Consider the following 19,307-nt stretch of genomic DNA (forward strand, 5'->3'; position numbering starts at 1 on the left):
GCTGCCTGCCTCAACTGTCACCGCTGCTGGAAGCAGCTGCAATGCTGAAGGATCACCCTGGGCTATTTCCAACAAAGGCGCTCAGTGGCTGAGGCGGGGCTGAGTCAGGGCTGCTGGCAAAGGCCAATGAGGGGGCTTCCCGGGGAATCCCCAGTTCAGCAAACCCTGACAATTCTGAATGCAGAGCTTTGAAGGAGCACATTCTCAGCCTCCAGAGGCTGTGGAGCTAAGGAGAAAGAGCAGGGGACGGGTGCTGAAGCCACAGAGTTCCAGTCTTGATGTCCAGCAGTTTCTCCAGAGGACACACTCCTGGGTGATTGCCGGAGTTTGATGAATCACCAAGCTGGATCTAATTCCAGTTACTCCTGCCCTTGCTGCTATGAAATCATTGCCAAAAACAATGTCATAGAACTCAGCCCATTTTTCTTTCTAGGATTTTATACATTTCAGGTTATAATCAATTTCAGTTGATTGTATATATGGTATCAGATGAAGGTCCAATTTCATTGTTCCATACGTGGATGTTTGGCTTTTCGAGCACTGTCTTCTGAAGATAATCCTTCCCTTATTTCACGTTTGCCACTCTTGAGAGCAGGTTGGGTACATGTATTCTGGGTTCCTTATTCTATTTCATCCTAAGTTTCTGTTTTCATGCCATACTGTTTTAATCATGACAGCTTTGCAGTATAATTTGTAGTCAAGAAATCCAGTGCTTTTAGGTCAGAAATATAGTATGATTTACTTCTCTCTAATTTGTTGAGATTTTTTAGGTGACCTTGTGTGTTCTGTGATAGAGAAAGAGTCACAGGTACTTGAGAAGAATGTAGATTCTACTGCTGAGTGGGATGGTCCAGTCTGTTCCATCTACTGGCACCAAATCTACAGTGTTATCATCGTCTTCCTCTCTCTCTTTACCCTTCTGTCTGAACGCTCTGCTCACCATCAGAGAAAGTGGATTACTATTGATTTGATGGACAACTCCCCTTTCAGGTCTACAGATGCTTGCTTTTCATATTTCAATGTTTTGTGTTGGGTGTGGGCTTTTATGACTGTTATTGTAAACTGGCTCCTCAACCATGATGAAATGCCATCTCTTCTGACCATGTTGGCATGAGTGTACTTGAGCTGATGAGGGCAAGGCCACCTTTGCTCTTCCCTGGTTGTCGTTCACACAGACGCTCTTCTCCACCTCTTCCCCTCCAGCTGGAGGTGCGTCCTCATGAAACAAGCTTCCTGCACACGAGGTATGGTGAGACTGCTTGGTCACTGGTTTGACTTGTATCTGTTTGGCCGATGTTCCCATCAGCCATTCTGTCTTTTGAGTGATGGGGGATTTTACCCCAGCTACACGTAGAGTATTGATGGAGAAGGGCTCACACTGCCTTTATAGCTCACACTGCCTCTTGGGCCTGTGGCTCTTTTGTTTGCATTCTCTTATGTGTTCAGCTGCTGTTTGTTGGTTTTCTGGACTGGAATGCTGTGATTATTTTCTCTTTTTTGTTTCGGTTAACTTCTTGATATCATACTGCTGTTCCGTCACACAGAAGAAAATGTCCAATTTAATACCTCTTCCATAATCTGCTCACCACAGTTTACATGTACTTGTGTCGTATATTATTTTCCCATTAAGTTACTTAAAAACCTTTGATTTTTAACTTTTTCACATTTGTTTACCTGTTGTGCCACATGTTTACCTGTCTACCCCATGTTCCTGGGGGCCTGCAGAAGAATGTGTCAGGCTCAGCACCTCTGGTCTATGGAGTTTCTGTCGTGTGCTTTAAATATTTGGAATATGTCACTTACAAGCTCTGCCCTGCACGGTTTCTGCCTAAAGATCCACGGACAATCTGATGGGGATTCTGTTATTTACAGGAAGGCACTTTCTGCTTCTGCTTTCAAAATTCTCACTTTGTCTCAACTGTACAGAATTTTATCCTGCAAATTTCTTTAAGTTCATCTTATTCGGTGTCATATATGTTTCCTAGTTCTGGAAGCCCATTTCTGTCTCCACATGTCTGTCTGAAAAGCATTTCTAAAAACTTTATGGTCTGGAAGGTGGTGGGCACAAACCTTTAATCTGATTTCAAGGAAAACCAGGGCTACACAGAGAAACCATCTTTTAAAAAGGGGGGAGAAAGAAAAAGAACAAACACAAAAGCTTTGGTCCCCTCTCCCACTTTTCTCCTTCAGCAGTCCCTATGATGTGCCCAATGCTGGCGTCTCAAGTCCCCTTAACCTTCCTCCATTCCTTCCCATTCTCTTTTCTCTTTCTGACCCTCTGCCTGGGACTTCCCAGGGACCTGTCTTCCAGTTCACCAATCTTTTTTTTTTTTTTTTCCTGCCTGAGTCCCTATTCTCCTCTAGGGAATTTTATATTTGGTCGCTACGGTCTTAAGCTTTCTGACTTTGTACTCCTTGGTGCTTCTATTTCCCTGCTGAGATTCTTATTTTCCTCGTGCACAATTCTTTTCTGTCTTCATGAGAACTATTTTTATTCTCTTGTGAAGCGATCCATGTAAGTGCATTTTCTCAGATCTGTGTCTGCAGATCTACCTTCCTCCTTTGTTTGGGATGCCTTTGCGTGGCTCTTCTTTCCCAACCTTTAGAGAGCAGTCTCACGGAAGAGAGCAACCACATCACTTATTCTAGTCAAGACGCTCTCTGTGTCCCCAGTAGGCAGCTGTGGGTCCCATCGGTCCACTCTGCCCTGAGCAGGGGACACATGCGTGAGAGCTGCGGCATTTTCCAGCTCAAACTCCACCTCTGTTTTCCCAGCAAACCAAGACTATGTTAGTTAGACCTTTCGGAAATTCAGGACTGAAGTGCAGGTGCCAGTTGTTTCGGCACCCCCAGAGCAGCTGGGGAACTGGTCACACTGATGAAGTCTCTCCCTCCCAGCGTGTGGACAGGAGAAGGGGAGGATGGAGGAGAACTTGAGGGAACAGCATGGTGGAGATGGGGGAAGGACAGAGACGGAGAGCAAGGAAAGAGCTATCTTGATTGAGAGAGCCATTATGGGACTAGCAAGAAACCTGGCACTAGAGAAATTCCCAGGAATCCACAATGACCCCAGCTAAGACCCTAAGCAATAGTGGAGAGGGTGCCTGAACTGGCTTTGCCCTGTAGTCAGATTGATGACTATCTTACATGTCACCATAGAACCTTCATCCAGAAGCTGGTGGAAGCAGAGACAGAGACCCACAGTGAAGCACTGGGCTGAGCTCCCAAAGTCCAGTTGAAGAGTGGGAGGAGTGAGGATATGAGCAAAGAGGTCAAGACCATGATGGGGACACCCAGTGAAACAGCTTACCTAAGCTAATGGGAGCGTACCAACTCTGGCCTGACAGGGAAGGAACCAACAGAAAACCAAACTAGTCCCTCTGAATGTGGGTGACAGTTGTATGGCTGGGGCAGACTGAGAGGCCACTGGCAGTAGGACCAGGATTAATCCCTACTGCATGTACTGGCTTTTTGGAACTCATTCTCTTTGGATGGACACCTTGCTCAACCTAGATATAGTAGGGAGGGCCTTGGTCCTTCCTTAAAGCAATGTGCCTTACCCTCTCCGAGGAGTATATGGGGGTGTGGTGGGGGAAAGGGAGAGGGAATGGGAGGAGGAGAGGGATTGGGAACTGGGATTGGTATGTTTCTAAATAAAACAAAAACAAAAAAGATAGTTTTTTGTCAACTTGACCCAAGCTAATGCCATCTGAGAGGAGAGAACCTCAACTAAGAAAATGCTCCCAATAAGATGGGGCTATAGGCATGCCTGTAGGGCATTTTCTTAATTAGTGATTAAAGTGGGCTTAAAGCCCAAGACCCTGGGCTGTGGTCTTGGGTTCTATAAGAAAGCAGGTTGAGCAAGTCATGGAGAGCAGGCCAGTAAGCAGCGCCCCCCACGGCCTCGGCATCAGCTCCCTGCCCTGACTTCCTTCAGTGATGGATTACAATGTGGAGGTGTAAGCCAAACAAACCCCGTCCTTCACAACTAGCTTTCGGGCATGGTGTTTACCGTGACAGAAACTTAACTAAGACACAGGGAGGCTGCGGAACTAGTTTGTGTGTTTGTTTATCTCTCTGCTCTGTTGAGCAAGCAGAAGGCTAATGCTGCCTCCTCCCTCAAGTTACCGAAGCCTCTCAACTGTGACACCCTCCTACAGTACGCCCTCCAGGTTCTCGCTGAAACATTCTGGTGGCCGGCGCGCCTCCAGGGCAAGCCGCTGGGGTACTGAATTATTTCTCTTCCCGCTGACAAGGAGCAGCAGGTGCGATAAGGGAAGTACATCAAATGTGAATGGCAGCTAATCCTGCATCCAGCCCTGAACCCCCTGCCCAGGGCATCCTGCACATTCGTTTCACATGGCTGAATCTCAATTTCCTGATTCCCACAAGGCAGGCAGCGATGCCAGCTGCTCACGGGAGGGAGAGGATAGCAAACAGCCAGGAACTGAGCAAGGAGCGTCTCAGCCCTAATTCTGGGGCCATCAGAGTTCACGTGCTGGCTCTGTGGCTACTCTCCAAACAGCTGGGCCCCATCCCACACCACTTCACACTTCAGCACCCTCCTCTGCGGAGGGAGGAAGGTGCTCGTCCCTGGGAAACCGTGCGCCCTACAACAGGGAGTGAAAGAATTCACAGGTATGCACAGAGTAAGAGCTGTAAGCTGTTAGCCACAGGTGCTCTGTACCTTGATACCTTCACAAGCCTTAACTAATCTGGGATGAGCCAGCCTGTGCTCCCCAACCTAAGAGAGCTTTTCATCATGGTTTTGTGTCTTCACGGACACCAAAACCCAGAAGAGCACAGAAGAACCGAAGAGAAAAGTGCTCTGTGTCCACTCCATCTTTTGAGTGCCACACACACGGTGGCACTCCTACACAGGTGACAGCTCAGCCACTCTAAGTGCATTAAACTGTCATCCAAAATATGTTGAAAAGACGGTACAACCCGCTAAGACAGACAGATGGTTTCAACAGAATCTCTCTAAGCAGGTAAGCAAACTTCAGCCAACGTATCACACATTGGTTCACATGGAAGGCTCAGGTTCCTTTCCTGTAAAATACAAACACCACCTCCGACCTCCCAGAGGTGATGGGAAGGGAGAAAGGGAAGGGTAAGACCCCCATCTCGAGAAACACTCCGCCATGATTCAGAAATGGAGAATCCCCAGTCCACGGAAAAAAAAAAAAACCACAACACTCTTTGGACCAAGTTCTGTCTCCCTGTCAATGTAGGAAGTGTGAGTACTGGCGGAAGAAACGTGAAAGAGAACTGGCATGTGTCACCTAAGAAGTCACAGCCTCCTCTACATGGGACCAGCTTCTTTGTTGGACACCCACCCATCACTTCTCAACCATATTGCTTCTCTCCCCCTAAACTACAGAGATATTCTAGTTCCTCTGTCCTCCTACCCCTCTCCCTCCCCACCTCTTCATCCACTTCCCAGCTCCTCTATGCCCCCCCGCCCAAACACACCTTATCACCCTGCCAGTAAGCTGCTGAACGTGCCATCCCTACCTCACGTTGTCATGCCTCTGAATGTAAATCTTGTGGAAAATCCTCTCAGGGGGCTTCAGGAAGTCTTCCTTCATCTCCATGGCGACATTCCGGGGCAAGAGGCTCATGAGCAGCCGCTCCTGAGTAGGAGAAACATCATTTGTTAGACAGCAAGGACATCCTCCATTCCTGCTCCCTCCAGGAGAGACACTGCTAAGTGGGGGCACGGGGGTTCACAGACCCTGCTCAGGCAAGCCAGCACACGCCCAGGCCTGCAGGCACTGCCCAGACCCTGGAGCCCAATGGACCAATACTCAAACATGGACTTCCACGGAGTAAGCAATTGACTCCAGAAACCTAACGCAGCACAGATGGGCCTTACCCCACAGACATGTTTCCAGCCCTCCTCCAGCCTATACCCTGAGCACTGTCTCCTATCAAGGCCCCACTAGGTTCCCTTCCCTTCCCTCTACCAGTCCAACAGGATCCAGAAATAGTCCTTAAGACTGGTCTATAGAAAGTCTGACCCCTTGTTACAGGAAGAAACAGCCTCAGGGACAAGCTGACCCCTTCTCTTGGCCTCCCTGATCTGTGTAGGGTAAGCATTTTCTTTCTCTCCCCAAGAGGAAAGAATAAGCGTATGGTTTGTTTCGAAGGGACGAAGCACCCTGGCGAACCCACCGGCATCCTCCCTGGCTTTGGGTTCCTGTCTGCGAGCTGGCCTCTGTCTCTCACCTTCCAGATGTGACCTTCCCTGATCTCAACCCCAGCTTGTTCAGACTTGCCCGGCCTGTGCTGCTGCTATGTGCTGGATCTGAAGTGTAAGGGCCCCCTTTTCCCTCAGGCCTCTCATGCCCTATCCCGTGTTGCCTTGCAAAGGAAGACCAAAAAAAAATGGTCTTTAAATCACAAGAATGGGGAAGAACAATCTTCTTCTTGACTGTGGAGGACAAGGTTGAGGGGGGAGGCTAAATCCCTGCTCTGACTGGCTGCAGGCTTTTCCACAGACCCCCACCCACCCACTCTGCTGGACTCTTCCTGTCTGGCCCAGTGTCCTGGCCATCCTCCCTCTGGGGAGCTGTAGCAGTCATGCCATGGGGTGCATTCCTTCCCTGCCAATCTCTGAGTCTGTCCTGGACCACGGCTACGGTGACTATGAGAGACCACGTCTCTGACTATAGGCAACTGCAACCGTGATGACTTTCTCAAGGACCTAAGCCTCTGTGTCCACAGAGACTATCAGGGCAATAGCTAAGAGGCAGCCACAGTCCCTGAGAGCCTAAAGATTCCAGGAAGTAATGTAAGAGTCCCGCCCTTCTGTTGCACACAATGGACAGTATTGAATTTGCAAGCTCATCCTATGAATACAGAGCACAATGGGAACACTGGGAAAACCCCGGAAAGCTGCTGATACAAGCAAGCTTATGTTAGGCGAAAGGAAGAAAACCAGGTGCATCACTGGAGGATGATGAGGGCAAATCTGTGCATCTGAGGGAAGCCACCAGGGTCCTGCCCCAATGTCACATGTATACGCACGGTCTAGTGTTGTCTAGAAACCTACCTGCACCAGCCCCACACCAGCCCACACCAGCCCACACCAGCCCACACCAGCCCCACAACAGCCCCACACCAGCCCCACACCAGCCCACACCAGCCCCACACCAGCCCCACACCAGCCCACACCAGCCCCACACCAGCCCACACCAGCCCCACACCAGCCCACACCAGCCCACACCAGCCCACACCAACCCCACACCAGCCCCACACCAGCCCACACCAGCCCCATACCAGCCCCACACCAGCCCCACACCAGCCCACACCAGTTCCCACGCATCTCCTTGCTGATGGACCCAGACATAGACAGGTAGGCTGGAGAAGACAGGATCGCCTGTTTACAAGTTGGGTCACAAAGAAAGAGGACATGGACACTCCCAGGCCACTCTCAGGGACAGAAAGGCGTCTTGCTTAGGGAACAGAAGGCAGAGCATGAGGAAGAGTCGTCAAATCCCTTCCTACACTACAGCCCTCTAGGGATGCGGCCAAAGATGAGGCCCCCAAAGGTGGGCCAATAACCAGCTGGGCTGGGCTGAAAGGAATTCTGGGGGCCGTATTCATTGATATGTCAGAAATTAACAATGCACCAACCTTGAGCTTCCGAAGAACATTACGGCCATGAGATCCAAAAGCACAGGCCAAGTGGGAACACAAAGATACCGGAACACTCAGAAGGCCACGGGAAAGGCTACCAAAAAGGGCACCCCAGAAGCATGGAGGAAACGGGGGGCTCCTTGAGCTGATGACGCAGAGGTAGGCTGCTGGCTCACATTTACTCCTTCTTTCACAGCTAACCCTCTCCCACATCCCCATGAACACTCTCACCACAAACCCACAGGGGGCCTTAGACCATTGCTACACTGCCTGCAGTGTCCATCAGTACAAGCAGAGTTGCAGCCCAAAGGACTGGAGCAGTCAGACAGGGGGATACCGCCCTCCAGGGAACTGGGTGGACTAGGGCCACAGGTGCTAACCAAGAGGGAAGGAAGAGAGAAAAACTGCTGGAACCAGCACACAGCCTCTAGCATGGAATCATGAAACCCTTCACGTGGGAAGCTGAGCCACGGCATGGTGGCTGCAAGAAGCAGTTTTGGCAGTCAGTGGTCATGTGACTGGCCCGTTACACCTGCTCCGTTGCTAGCATTATTTTCATCAGGATTTTTGGCTGCCAGGGTTTTCCAACCTCCCAAGCAGCTAGCTGTGGACAAGAAGATATAATTCTGACTCAGAATACAAACTTTAGAACGCAAACTGATGGAGCACAGACTGATGCAGCCGCTGTAGGGATCAGTGTGGATGTTCCTCAAAATGTTAAAAACTGATCTATCATACGATCTAGTTAGACAACTCCCTGGTCTCTTCTCCTACTACAAAGACAATTGCCCACCCTTGCTCACTGTTGCTGTATTCCCAAGAGACAGGAAATGGAAAGCCCAGATTCCCATGAACTAGTGAATGAATGATGAAAACGCCGCACAGATACACAATGGAATGCTATTCAGCTATACAGAAAAACGAAATTACGAAATTCTCAGACAAATCTATGGAGCTGGAAATAACCACTCAGAGCGAAGGAACAGAGACTCAGAAAGGCAAATGCCATATGTTCTCTCTCCTATGGAGATGCTAGCTGCAAATCTTCAGATATGTGCATTTAAACTGAAATATCTGCAGAAGTAAAAATAAAAATGGTAGGGGCCCATGGTGGTAGGTTTCAAGGGCGAGGGGAGAGAACTCAGGTGGCAAAAGGGAGGAAGGAGAATAATGGAGCAGGAAGGATTAAAGGGTGGGGGAGGGTCAGGAGACAGGGAGTCTGCGGAGGTATAACAGGAAAGCCCTTTGAAAAAGCCACAGGGAACCGTACTCTGTAGGAGTTTCCTAAAATATACACACATATAAAAATAGTTTAAAGGGAGTTCCCCATAACAGGGAGAAAATACATCATAGGCTGTCAAATAAAAAGCCCAGTGCCAGCTCTAAAATACCTCTTTTTGGGGACAAAGAGTTTCCATAGATGCCCCCAAACACTATAGGCTAAAGCTGTTGTGTTTGGTTAACCTCCAGAACTTGATGGTGACACCCCATTGTTGAAGATCGCACACACTTGAGTCACAGAACATGGAGAAATCAATACATTTCTGAAATGAAAGCTTCATCCTCCATGCTGCCAGGGGAGAAAGGCAATCTTACCCGGCTTTGAACCCTGAAAGATACAATAATGACTGGCCTGGCAAGATACGCCCACTGGTTCAACAGTGGCATGAATGTCCTGGGAGTAACCAACTATTTTTTGATGGGTATGAAGTCCTGCTTCACAAGACAAAACTCATATCTGGTACCATTAAGTAGGCTAAGAATCTGTGACTAGTAGATCATAATCTCTAGGGTGGAACTTACTGCTATTTGCTAAATGAAAATAGAATTAAACTGCCCCCCTAAGTACTTATGTTCATACTCATAGATTAGTGCATCTCTCAGCCTTCATCACAGAAGCCTATCTTTCCAGCATATGGTTATTATTACAGAGATTCATAACTGGTCAGCATGCAAGACTAAGAGACTGCAAAATTCTCAGCCCTAAATGAGACATCTACATCACCCCCTTCCTCTCAAGTTGGGGGCGATCATCAAGAGGAGGCAGAAAGACAGCAGAACCAGAGGAGTGGAAGACTGCAGAGAAATCGTGTTTTCTGAACATAGGGCATTACACACACGGACTCACAGGGGCTATGACTGCATACACAAGACCTACACAGATCAAGCCAACCAAATCCAGCATGGACGGAAGAGGGGCCTATGAAGTCCCACCCTTAGCTGAAAGACAACTGGCACTTGATGGCTGCTGAGGAACAAGAGTCAGTTTTCTTCAGGGATGTGGACTGAAGACTACCCATGTTTCAGAAGACAGCCCCACCCCCATACACATGCCAGCTGCACCGGACTCAGCGCATTTAAAACAAAAACAAATACAAATAAAAAAAAAAGGAAATACTGGTGAGGGGGTTAGAGGAGGAATTGAAGATAAAATAATGAAATTAATAATTTACTTTTTTTAAACATAAAAATCAAAGTTGGAAAGCAATACAGAAAGACACATTGATCTCTGGCCTCCACATGCACACATACAGGTGTGTGCAGTACACACGCACACACATACACATGCCATAAGGACACGATAAAAATGAAAAGAGATGGCAAGAATCCTTACCAAGATGCAAGCAATTCCCAACACATAAATGAACTGCATTTCCTACCAAATGAAATCTAATCCGAGAATGCGATGCTAGCTCAGTACTGAAATATCAATGCTATACTGGGATAAGGAAGAAAATAGCAGCAATTAGTACTGATAAAGGGAACAATGAAATGTAGCTCTTACCTACAGTGAAAATCTTTATAAGGGAGAAGCCAGGAACTTCCTCATATTGACAAAGGGAAGCCCCAGGAAGCTGACAGTTCACACCACATTTAATGGGAGAACTTCAAATGCTTTCACCAAAACAAGGAATGGGGCAGTGACTCTCACTACTTGCATCTGATGTCACACCTGGCAAGCTAGTCAGCGTGGGGAGGTAAGAAAAGAGCTACAGGGTAGAAGAAGGAGCACCAAGTATATGGTGGTCTCGTCTATAAAAACAGAACCAACCTGCCGAGGACAAATAACCAATGTCCAAGAGTCACATGGGCAAACCGCCCTTCAAGAACCCCCCCCACACACATTTCCACACGGTAGCAATGAACACGTGCACACACACCATTTACAAATGCTCAAAAGGAAAATCCCACGATGTAAAGCTAATTTTAAAGGTGTAAAGTTTGTATTCTGAAAACCAAGGCTCTGAGTAAAGAATCAAAGAAGAGCTAAGTAAGGGGAGTCACAATCTTCCCTCCTGGAGGGAAGACTCAACCCTGTAAGGATGCAAATTCTCTCTAGATGACAGGACCAATGCTGTCGAAAGCCAAGCGACATTTACAGGAGACAAAGGCGAGATCATCCCAAAACTGGTAGGGATGACAAAAGGAAAGTAACTGCTAACATTTGAAAAAAGACTAAGAGATGGAATCAGTTAGTCTAGCCAATCCCAAGACTTACTACAAAGAAACAATACTCAAGATAAAGTCCAGGAAAGGATGAATACTGACGATGATGTAATAAAGTCCAAGACCCAGAAGTGAACCTTCACAAATATACTAAGATTCTTTATGCAAAAATCCAAAAGATAATGTTTTCAATAAACTGCAAAGCAGCCATCCCATAACCAAGAAAGCGCCCTCATACCTTGTTTAAATATCACCTTGAAATACATGTCACAGGTTTATCTATTAATTCTAAAACTGAAAATCTGTTGGAAAAACAGAGACAGCCTTCAGGAATCATGGCTAAGCTCAGCGTTCTTAGACTTGACTTAGAGCAATAAAAGAAAAGAAACTTTGATCGAGTCAAGAACTTGAATGGGCCAGAAAACAGGAAAAAAATGATAAATTGAATCTTATCAAAAGGTAAAATGTTTGCTCACTAGCAAAACAAAACAAAAATCTCTTGAGATGATGAGAAGACAAGCCACAGTCTGAGAGAAAATATTTGCAAGTCACGCATCTAGTGAAGGACCAGTATGCAGCCCATTTAGAGTTACCTCAGAGTCCACCAGTTTGAAATCCTTCCAGTTCTATGGTTCAACCACTTTGGAAAACAGTTTTTGATATATTTCAATATTTTTTGCAAATACCACATCCCTCAGCACTATTTCTAGGCATCCAGGCTGGAGAAATTAATATTTATGCTCATATGAAACTTATACATGGTGTTCAAAACAGCTTTATTTATAATCATCATAAACTGGATGCTACCAGGATGTCCTTCACAGACAGAATGGTTAAACACACTGTGATAACAGCCACACTATGGAATACCACTTAGCGATAAACCTGAACAAACTACTGATATAATCAACAATCTCCAGAGAATTATGTTCGGTATAAAAGAATACATAAACCAGATGCTTCCTTTTTTATGATATTACAAATTTATAGAAATAGAGAACAGGTTCCTGGCACCAGCTTCAGAGTGTGGGCGGAGCGGTTCTGCAGGGGCGACGAGAGGGGTCCTTGAGCCGGTGTCTGAAGGTACATTTTCACTGTAACACTGTACTAGGTCAGTAAAACAGTACCATTGGGAAACAAGGGGAAAAAACACATAAGATCTCTGTCTTCTGTCTTGATTACACATGAATCTAAAAGCAGCTTTAAAAGAACAACAAAGCAAAACAAAGCACTAAACTAAAACAGGACGGGAGAGATGGCTCAGTGGCAAAGAGCTCGCGTGGCTCTTGCAGAGGAGCTGAAAACTGTGTCTCATTTATTTCCACCCCTCCACTCCGGTAAGAGAAAAGGTTTAGGTCCGGGCTGATCCCTGACAAAGGGTCATATTCTGTACGGCTTTATTTGTACAAAATGCCCAGAATAGTTAAATCCATAAAGACAGAAAGTAGATTCATAATGTATATACATCTGGTGGAGGGACAGGTGGACTGGAACAGGTGTGACTGATAATGGGCAGAAAGGTATTTTGAGAAGAAAAAATTTCCAAAATTAACTTGTATAATAATTCTATACTATTGAGGCTAATTTAATTCATACTTAATACATATGTCAAGTAAAGTTAATATGTAAGGTTAAGGTTATAATAAACATATTAAATAACATTAACCTACGACATTAATACATAATTCCATGTAACAAAAATAATTGTATGAATACTGAAGAAACCATTTAATTGTTTTCAACTTTCAGCTAATCTTCATAGTTCACCAAATAACAACTGCAGTGGTTTGAGAAGTGCAGTGAGACTAAATCAGTCTATTTAAAACTCTCTCTGAGGCCTGGGGATGCTGCTCAGTGAGCAAAGGGCTTGTCTAGTAGTCACAAAGAGTCCTGTGATCCCAGCTCTCAGGAATTAGAGGCAGGAGGATCACAAGTTCAAGGTTATCCTCAACCACGTAGCAAGTTTAAGGTGAGCCTATCATGCATGAGACCCCATCTCAATAAACAGAAATTGATTAAATTAAACTAAATTCCAGACTATATTATTTAAAAGAAAGTATCCTTTTTCTTTCTTTTTTTTTTTTTGGATTTTTCGAGACAGGGTTTCTCCGTAGCTTTTGGTTCCTGTCCTGGCACTAGCTCTTGTAGTCCAGGCTGGCCTCAAACTCACAGAGATCCGCCTGCCTTTGCCTCCCGAGTGCTGGGATTAAAGGCGTGGACCACCACCGCCCGGCTAAAGTATCCTTTTTCTTGATAAATTTTCCCACACACCACGAACTCGATTGTTCCATTTACCTTGTTAAGATAACAAATTGAATACGCTTTAAATAGCTACACGTTTCTGGAGGGTTCTGATTGAGTGGTGGCATCTGAGGAGCAAGAAGGGCCCTTGGGAACCAGGGGCTACATCTCAGAAGGGAAGCTGGGCTCGAGAGTGCCTTCCTGGGTGGATTGTGCGGGCACCAGGAAGAAGACCCAGGAGATGATAGTGACCTTCAGATGCCTCTTGTCCTGTGTTCTCCAGCTATGACTGGTAGAAACTCCAAGGTTGTGGTCCAGGGCAAGGCTGTAAGATCAAAGCTGCCTTGAAGCTGAAAGGAAGGTGATGCGAGAGGCAAGAACCAGATGCAGAGAAATAAGGGACATGGGCTCCGGACACAGCTTCCCTGTCACCACAGGTCGGCAGTACAACACGGCCTGTCTTCCCTTCCAGTCATCTCATGGGCTGGACACTTGGCCCTCTGTCCACTACAATGTAGGAGTCCTTTGAGCCAACTGGCCACCTATGTGCTCAAGGACTGCCCACACACCATACACATCCTACAAACAGGATTGACTTTTCTCCTCCCTGATGGAGTTAGAGCCTCCCTGAGCTCTACAGCTGGTCCTTTGTGGAAGCATCTTAGCTGTAGCAACCAGCCAGTGCCCTCAAGACTGCCCAGGCCTGGAGAGCACCCTCGGCAGTTATGCCCCACTCACCCCACTAGCTGAAACCACGCCCATCCCTTCTCGTTGCATTAACCCCAAGTCAGACTCCCCTGTCTACAATTCAAGGTCTGTCTCCCACTGTCCTCACCCTGAGCATCTCAGGTTCACTGCTGAGGTCATCAGCTTGCACCTGGAATCTAAAAGCAGAGAGGACAAAGGAGACAAAGGAGACTAGACGAAGAACTCTCTTCCTCCTCATCATATCTGTTTACAGCCCATTTCTTAGTGAGGACCAGAGATGCCAACTCTGCCGGTCATTATGTGGGGGGAGTAGAATCCATACTAAGAAACACCAAAGACTCATCTTTTCTGTAGTCATGAGAGTGCTGAGAAAGACCAGTATCCCTGGTGGGTATGGATCACCCTTAGAATGACCAGTGATGGCTGAGAGGAGGACCCACTACACCCGACCTGCAATTATTCCCAGATCTGGTGCATCCCAAGTCAGAGACAGCTAATGAACTACCTGCAGCCACGACGAGCCAGAGTGGGTGGAGAGCCTGCTTGGGCTCTGCTCCCAGGCTGCTATGCAACACTGATCAGAACCAAAAGGGCAGGCAAAAACCAGCAGGGAGAGGCCAATTTGCAGTCCAGGCTGCTTCTCCACCAGCTCCATGGGAGCCTAGGCTTGCTTCTTCTCCTTGTGCCTGGCTTTCTGGAGAGGGAAAGATGGGTACCCTCCACCCAATATATACCCACCCAGGCTCTCATTCACCCTTTCCCCATTCTGGGATCACGCACTTGACTTGTTCTTGGTGCCGAGTACGGATGGAACTGTGTCCCCCACAACATGCATAGGTAAAATCCCAACCCCTAATGGGACTTTACTTGAAGATCAGGCTCTACAAAGCTGAGAACCTCTATCTTCTATATAGGATCGGGAAGCTGCACCAACGAAATCTCAACATTAGGGCAACCTAAGCAAGACCTGAACAAAACACCAGTTAGCACGCCAACGTGGAAGGGGGGCATGTCACAAGACCCTACTCCTAGATGAAGGGCTACAGACAGTTAATGACTGCCGAGAGAGAGAGAGAGAGAGAGAGAGAGAGAGAGAGAGAGAGAGAGAACTAGTATTTCCAGGGATGAGCTCCCTAACTGAATTCCCAACACCAAGTGGTCAATCCTGGACACATACACATATGAACAACACTCAATGGATTCAGAAGGTTGTGTTTCCATATTTATACATATGTATATATGTAACAATAATGACTAAAGGAAAAGAAACAAGATGATACATGAATGTGGAAGGAGGGCTTGGAGACAGGAAGGGAAGCTCGGGGGCCCTAGAAAGGGATGCTGATAATAGGGGCGAAAGATGATCAAAACATATACATGTATGAGATGTCATAATGAAATCTATTATTTTTTAATAAATGCTAATAAAAGTGAAAAAATAAAAAGCTCTATTTTTTTTTTGAAAAAAAAAAAGGAGTGATTAAGTTAAAACAAAGTCACTGGGGTGGGTGCCTACTTTACTCTGACTGGTGTCCTTAGAAGAGATTTGAGAACATAAGACACCAGAGGTGCATGCACAGATGACAGCCACAGTAAGACACAGCTAGAAGGTGGCTGTCCCCAGGCCTGGAGAGAGCCCTGTTCCTAATTCCTATTCCTATTTCTCCAGCTCTTTCCTAATCCTGGTGAAATTGCAGCCATGCCCAAAAGCTGTGTTACCTACTCCTTACCTGCCCATAGTCTCTCAACCCCATGCCCCTTCCACGAGTTACTTCACATAACTACTGAACAAAGCGGGGCTGGTAGTCCAGTCTCTGCAAGTCATGCAGCAGACCCTAGGCTTGCAGCCACAGACCTGACAACTCCCTCCAGATCACCAGGTACTCTCAAAACAACAGACCCAATTTCTCCCCCAATGGGATCCAGAGTCCCTTCCTCACCAGACACACCTGAGAGTTCTACAATATTGCTATCAGTGGCTCCCATGCATAGATACTATCATCTGGAGAGCCAAGGGGACTAGCTTGTCCAGGGACAGCACATTGGCCCAAATCACCAACTCTCATGCAGACTTAAGGCAGATGAGGAACAAAACAGCTAAGTCAGGAACCTAAGGTCCACATAAACCTTTTTTTTTTTCTTTTTCGAGACAGGATTTCTCTGTGGTTTTGGAGCCTGTCCTGGAACTAGCTCTTGTAGACCAGGCTGGTCTCGAACTCACAGAGATCCGCCTGCCTCTGCCTCTGCCTCCCGAGTGTTGGGATTAACCACATAAACCTCTTGCAGTCCCTGGGCTATGCTGTGAAGCTTCCTGCCCAGGGAGAGGATCTAACTAGCACTGAATCCTTCCTGCCAATGCTGAGAACCACCACAGAAAAACAAACAGGAGACACTGGACCCTGTGGCTTCTGCTGCCCAAATGCTGGAGCACGTGGGCGCACACTGCATGGGTGGACTTGATCACAGAGCTAGGAGTCTGGCAGAGCCCCCTATAACATGCCTGTCACAGTGTACACAAACAGGAAGCATCCAGACAAGAGCAGGTATCCACCACACCCCTGCTGACTATCCAAGTCTGGGGAGGGAGGGAGGGAGGGAGGGAGGGAGGGAGGGAGGGAGGGAGGGAGGGAGGGAGGGAGGGAGGGAGGGAGGGAGGGAGGGAGGGATAGAAATGATCACTTCCCCAGCCCAGCATCTGACCATAAGACAGGAGGAATTGAAGCTGACCCAAGCCAGGCCAACCACCCGGGTCTCTGTTTCATTTGCCAGGTGGCCTGGCTACTGTTAAACAAACTACTCTTAAGAGTCAGGTCGCTCCAACAATAAACATACTGGCCTCCTGCCTACAACCCCATGTATTAACAAAAGGACAAGCAGCCAATAAACGCCTTCCCAGTCTACTAAGGAACCAGAATCACAAAGGCTCCTAAAGAATCGCTAATGAAAACTAGACAGGGAAACAGGCTTCCACAGTCACCCCTAATCCACCTGTCCTAGCTGAGCCTCCTAGCTTGGCCCAGTGTAATCAACAGGAAGGGCTAATTCCAAAGAACACACTCTTGCCAGGGCCAGGTTCAGCTGTTAGCTTCCCGGCTGATACAGAGAACTCATCTGCAAACCTCTGCACTTACTTGGGGATTAAGGCACAGCTCAGTGGGAGAGTACTCCCCTGCCATGTGCAGTCCTGGGTTCAATCCCCAGCCTTGCAAGGTAAAAAAAAAAAAAAAAACCACAATATGACAACATAACAATAAATAAATACAGCCCTGATGGGTATTTTTCACAACTGTATGGGTGTCAGCTCTCTCTCTAGGATCACCTCTGGTTACTGGTGCTTTTCTAGGAATTGGCCTGTTTTATCTACTGAAGTTTTCAAGTTCTCACAGGCATCAAACGATCCCTGTGTGCCCCAGGTTTCTATTTTGGTTGGCTGTTTTGTCTGTAACCACCTTTCCAGGCCTCACGGGCCTCACGGGCATCTTTCTTCTTGCTCCATCTCTCTCAGATTTTTCTACTTCAAAGAATAAACTTTGACGCCTCTGTTCTAGCCTCGGAGCAATTCAACTCGGTCCTCTGTGAACATGCACTTCTGTGAACGCGTGAGCAAGCCAAAAGTGACATGAAGAAGGGAGTGGCCACGGCCCCCTCGGTTAAGAGATGCTCTGTTGGCCAGGGTTCTGCCCTCATCCCCGAGCTGTTTAAAATCTCTGAGACCCAAGTCTCAGGTTGATCGAACAGAAGCAGCAACGCAGGCTGATGTGGTTGAGGCCACTCTGCAGACAGCTCTGAATTCTAAATGGATTTAACTCCTGTCTGCTCTACAGGATGAGCACGGGCAGCAGGCTTCCTATTCCTCGCAGATCCCACAGGACAAGACTTCCTCTTGTTTTGGTCCCAGTTTGTTTTTTAAGGAAGATGGGTCATTTACTACATCTGAAATCCTCCCCAAAGAATAAACTTCAGGCATACTACACACACACACACACTCATACACACACACACTCATACACACTCTCTATCTCTCATACATACTCATACGTACACGCTCACACAGTTCTCATACATATGTTCATGCACACACACACATGCTCTCACACACGTACACACTCATACATACACACTCTCACACAATGCTCTCTATCTATCTTTCACACACACTCATACGTACACACTCACACCCACGTTCTCTCTCACACACACACGTTCATACATACACTCTCTCTCACACACATGCTCTCACACACATACACACACTCAACATACACACTCTTACATGTACACAGGCTCTCTATCTCTCACACACGCACACACACGCATGCAGCCACACACACACATGCTCTCACACATGTGCACGCACACAGTCACACATACACACTCTCACACACATGTTTTCTCTTCCCCCACATATGTATATATGCACATGCATGTGCACGCGTGCACACACACACACACTGGGCAGAGAAGGCAGGAATAGCTCTTAGCACATTCTTCCATGTGGGGCTGAAGCTTTCAAAAGCCGCTGCTTCTCTGTTACAGATTACAGAGCATTGTGATGGGGAACTGGAATGTTGAAGAATGAAAGCCAAATTACTCTGAACTATCAGGTTCTTTAGATAAATGGCAACTCACCTTTAACACTCATGATTGTTAGGCAAACCTCTCAGACGGTATTGCTATGTTTAACAGCTTAGCTTCCATCAACCCGAACGCTAAGCATACTCTACAAATGTCTGAGACCGCTAGAAAGACTTCCTTCCCCATTGCCTGTTGCCCACCTACCTGAAAGTCCACAAATGATTTGCTGAATCACTGGTGTATGGCTCTCAGTTGCCCATTGGCAATATCAGTGCATGTATTCTCTCTCATGATGGAGCAGATCATTCCATAGCGAATGCCATCTTGACCTTGGTCACTCATCTTTGCCCCAAAATAAGACTATATTCTTACTCCCTTTAAAGCAAGAATGAAGTAAGTTCTGCTGATTCAGGTGAAGGAGGCCTCATAGTCTAAAATAACGTGAGGAGTCAAGTTTGAAGCATTGGCAGAAGAATAACCGGATGCCAGTACAGCCCTGTCACAATAGGCATAGGTTTCCAGTGGTTGTATTTAACAGTCCTACTTCACGAGGTTGGGACCAACACACATTGTAAAAGGTACCGAATACCTCAGTGGTCTTAAATGGCAAATTCTCACACGGTACCAATACCCAGGACATTCAGAGACTTTTGAAAGATGCAGGGGCCGCACACGCTGCCAGAACAGCAGAG

General features: G+C 47.0%; 1 protein-coding gene across 1 annotated transcript in view; it reads right to left on the minus strand.

The window, feature by feature from the left end:
• Adcy1 (adenylate cyclase 1) overlaps positions 1-19,307 on the minus strand; it is a 114,157-nt gene that overhangs the window by 76,934 nt on the left and 17,916 nt on the right. The window contains exon 3 of the mRNA XM_057771389.1: positions 5,518-5,636. Coding sequence (XP_057627372.1) covers positions 5,518-5,636 — 119 coding nt within the window. The remainder of the gene's footprint in view (positions 1-5,517; positions 5,637-19,307) is intronic.

Source organism: Chionomys nivalis, chromosome 6 (genome assembly GCF_950005125.1).
Source record: "Chionomys nivalis chromosome 6, mChiNiv1.1, whole genome shotgun sequence".
NCBI classification, from domain to species: domain Eukaryota; kingdom Metazoa; phylum Chordata; class Mammalia; order Rodentia; family Cricetidae; genus Chionomys; species Chionomys nivalis.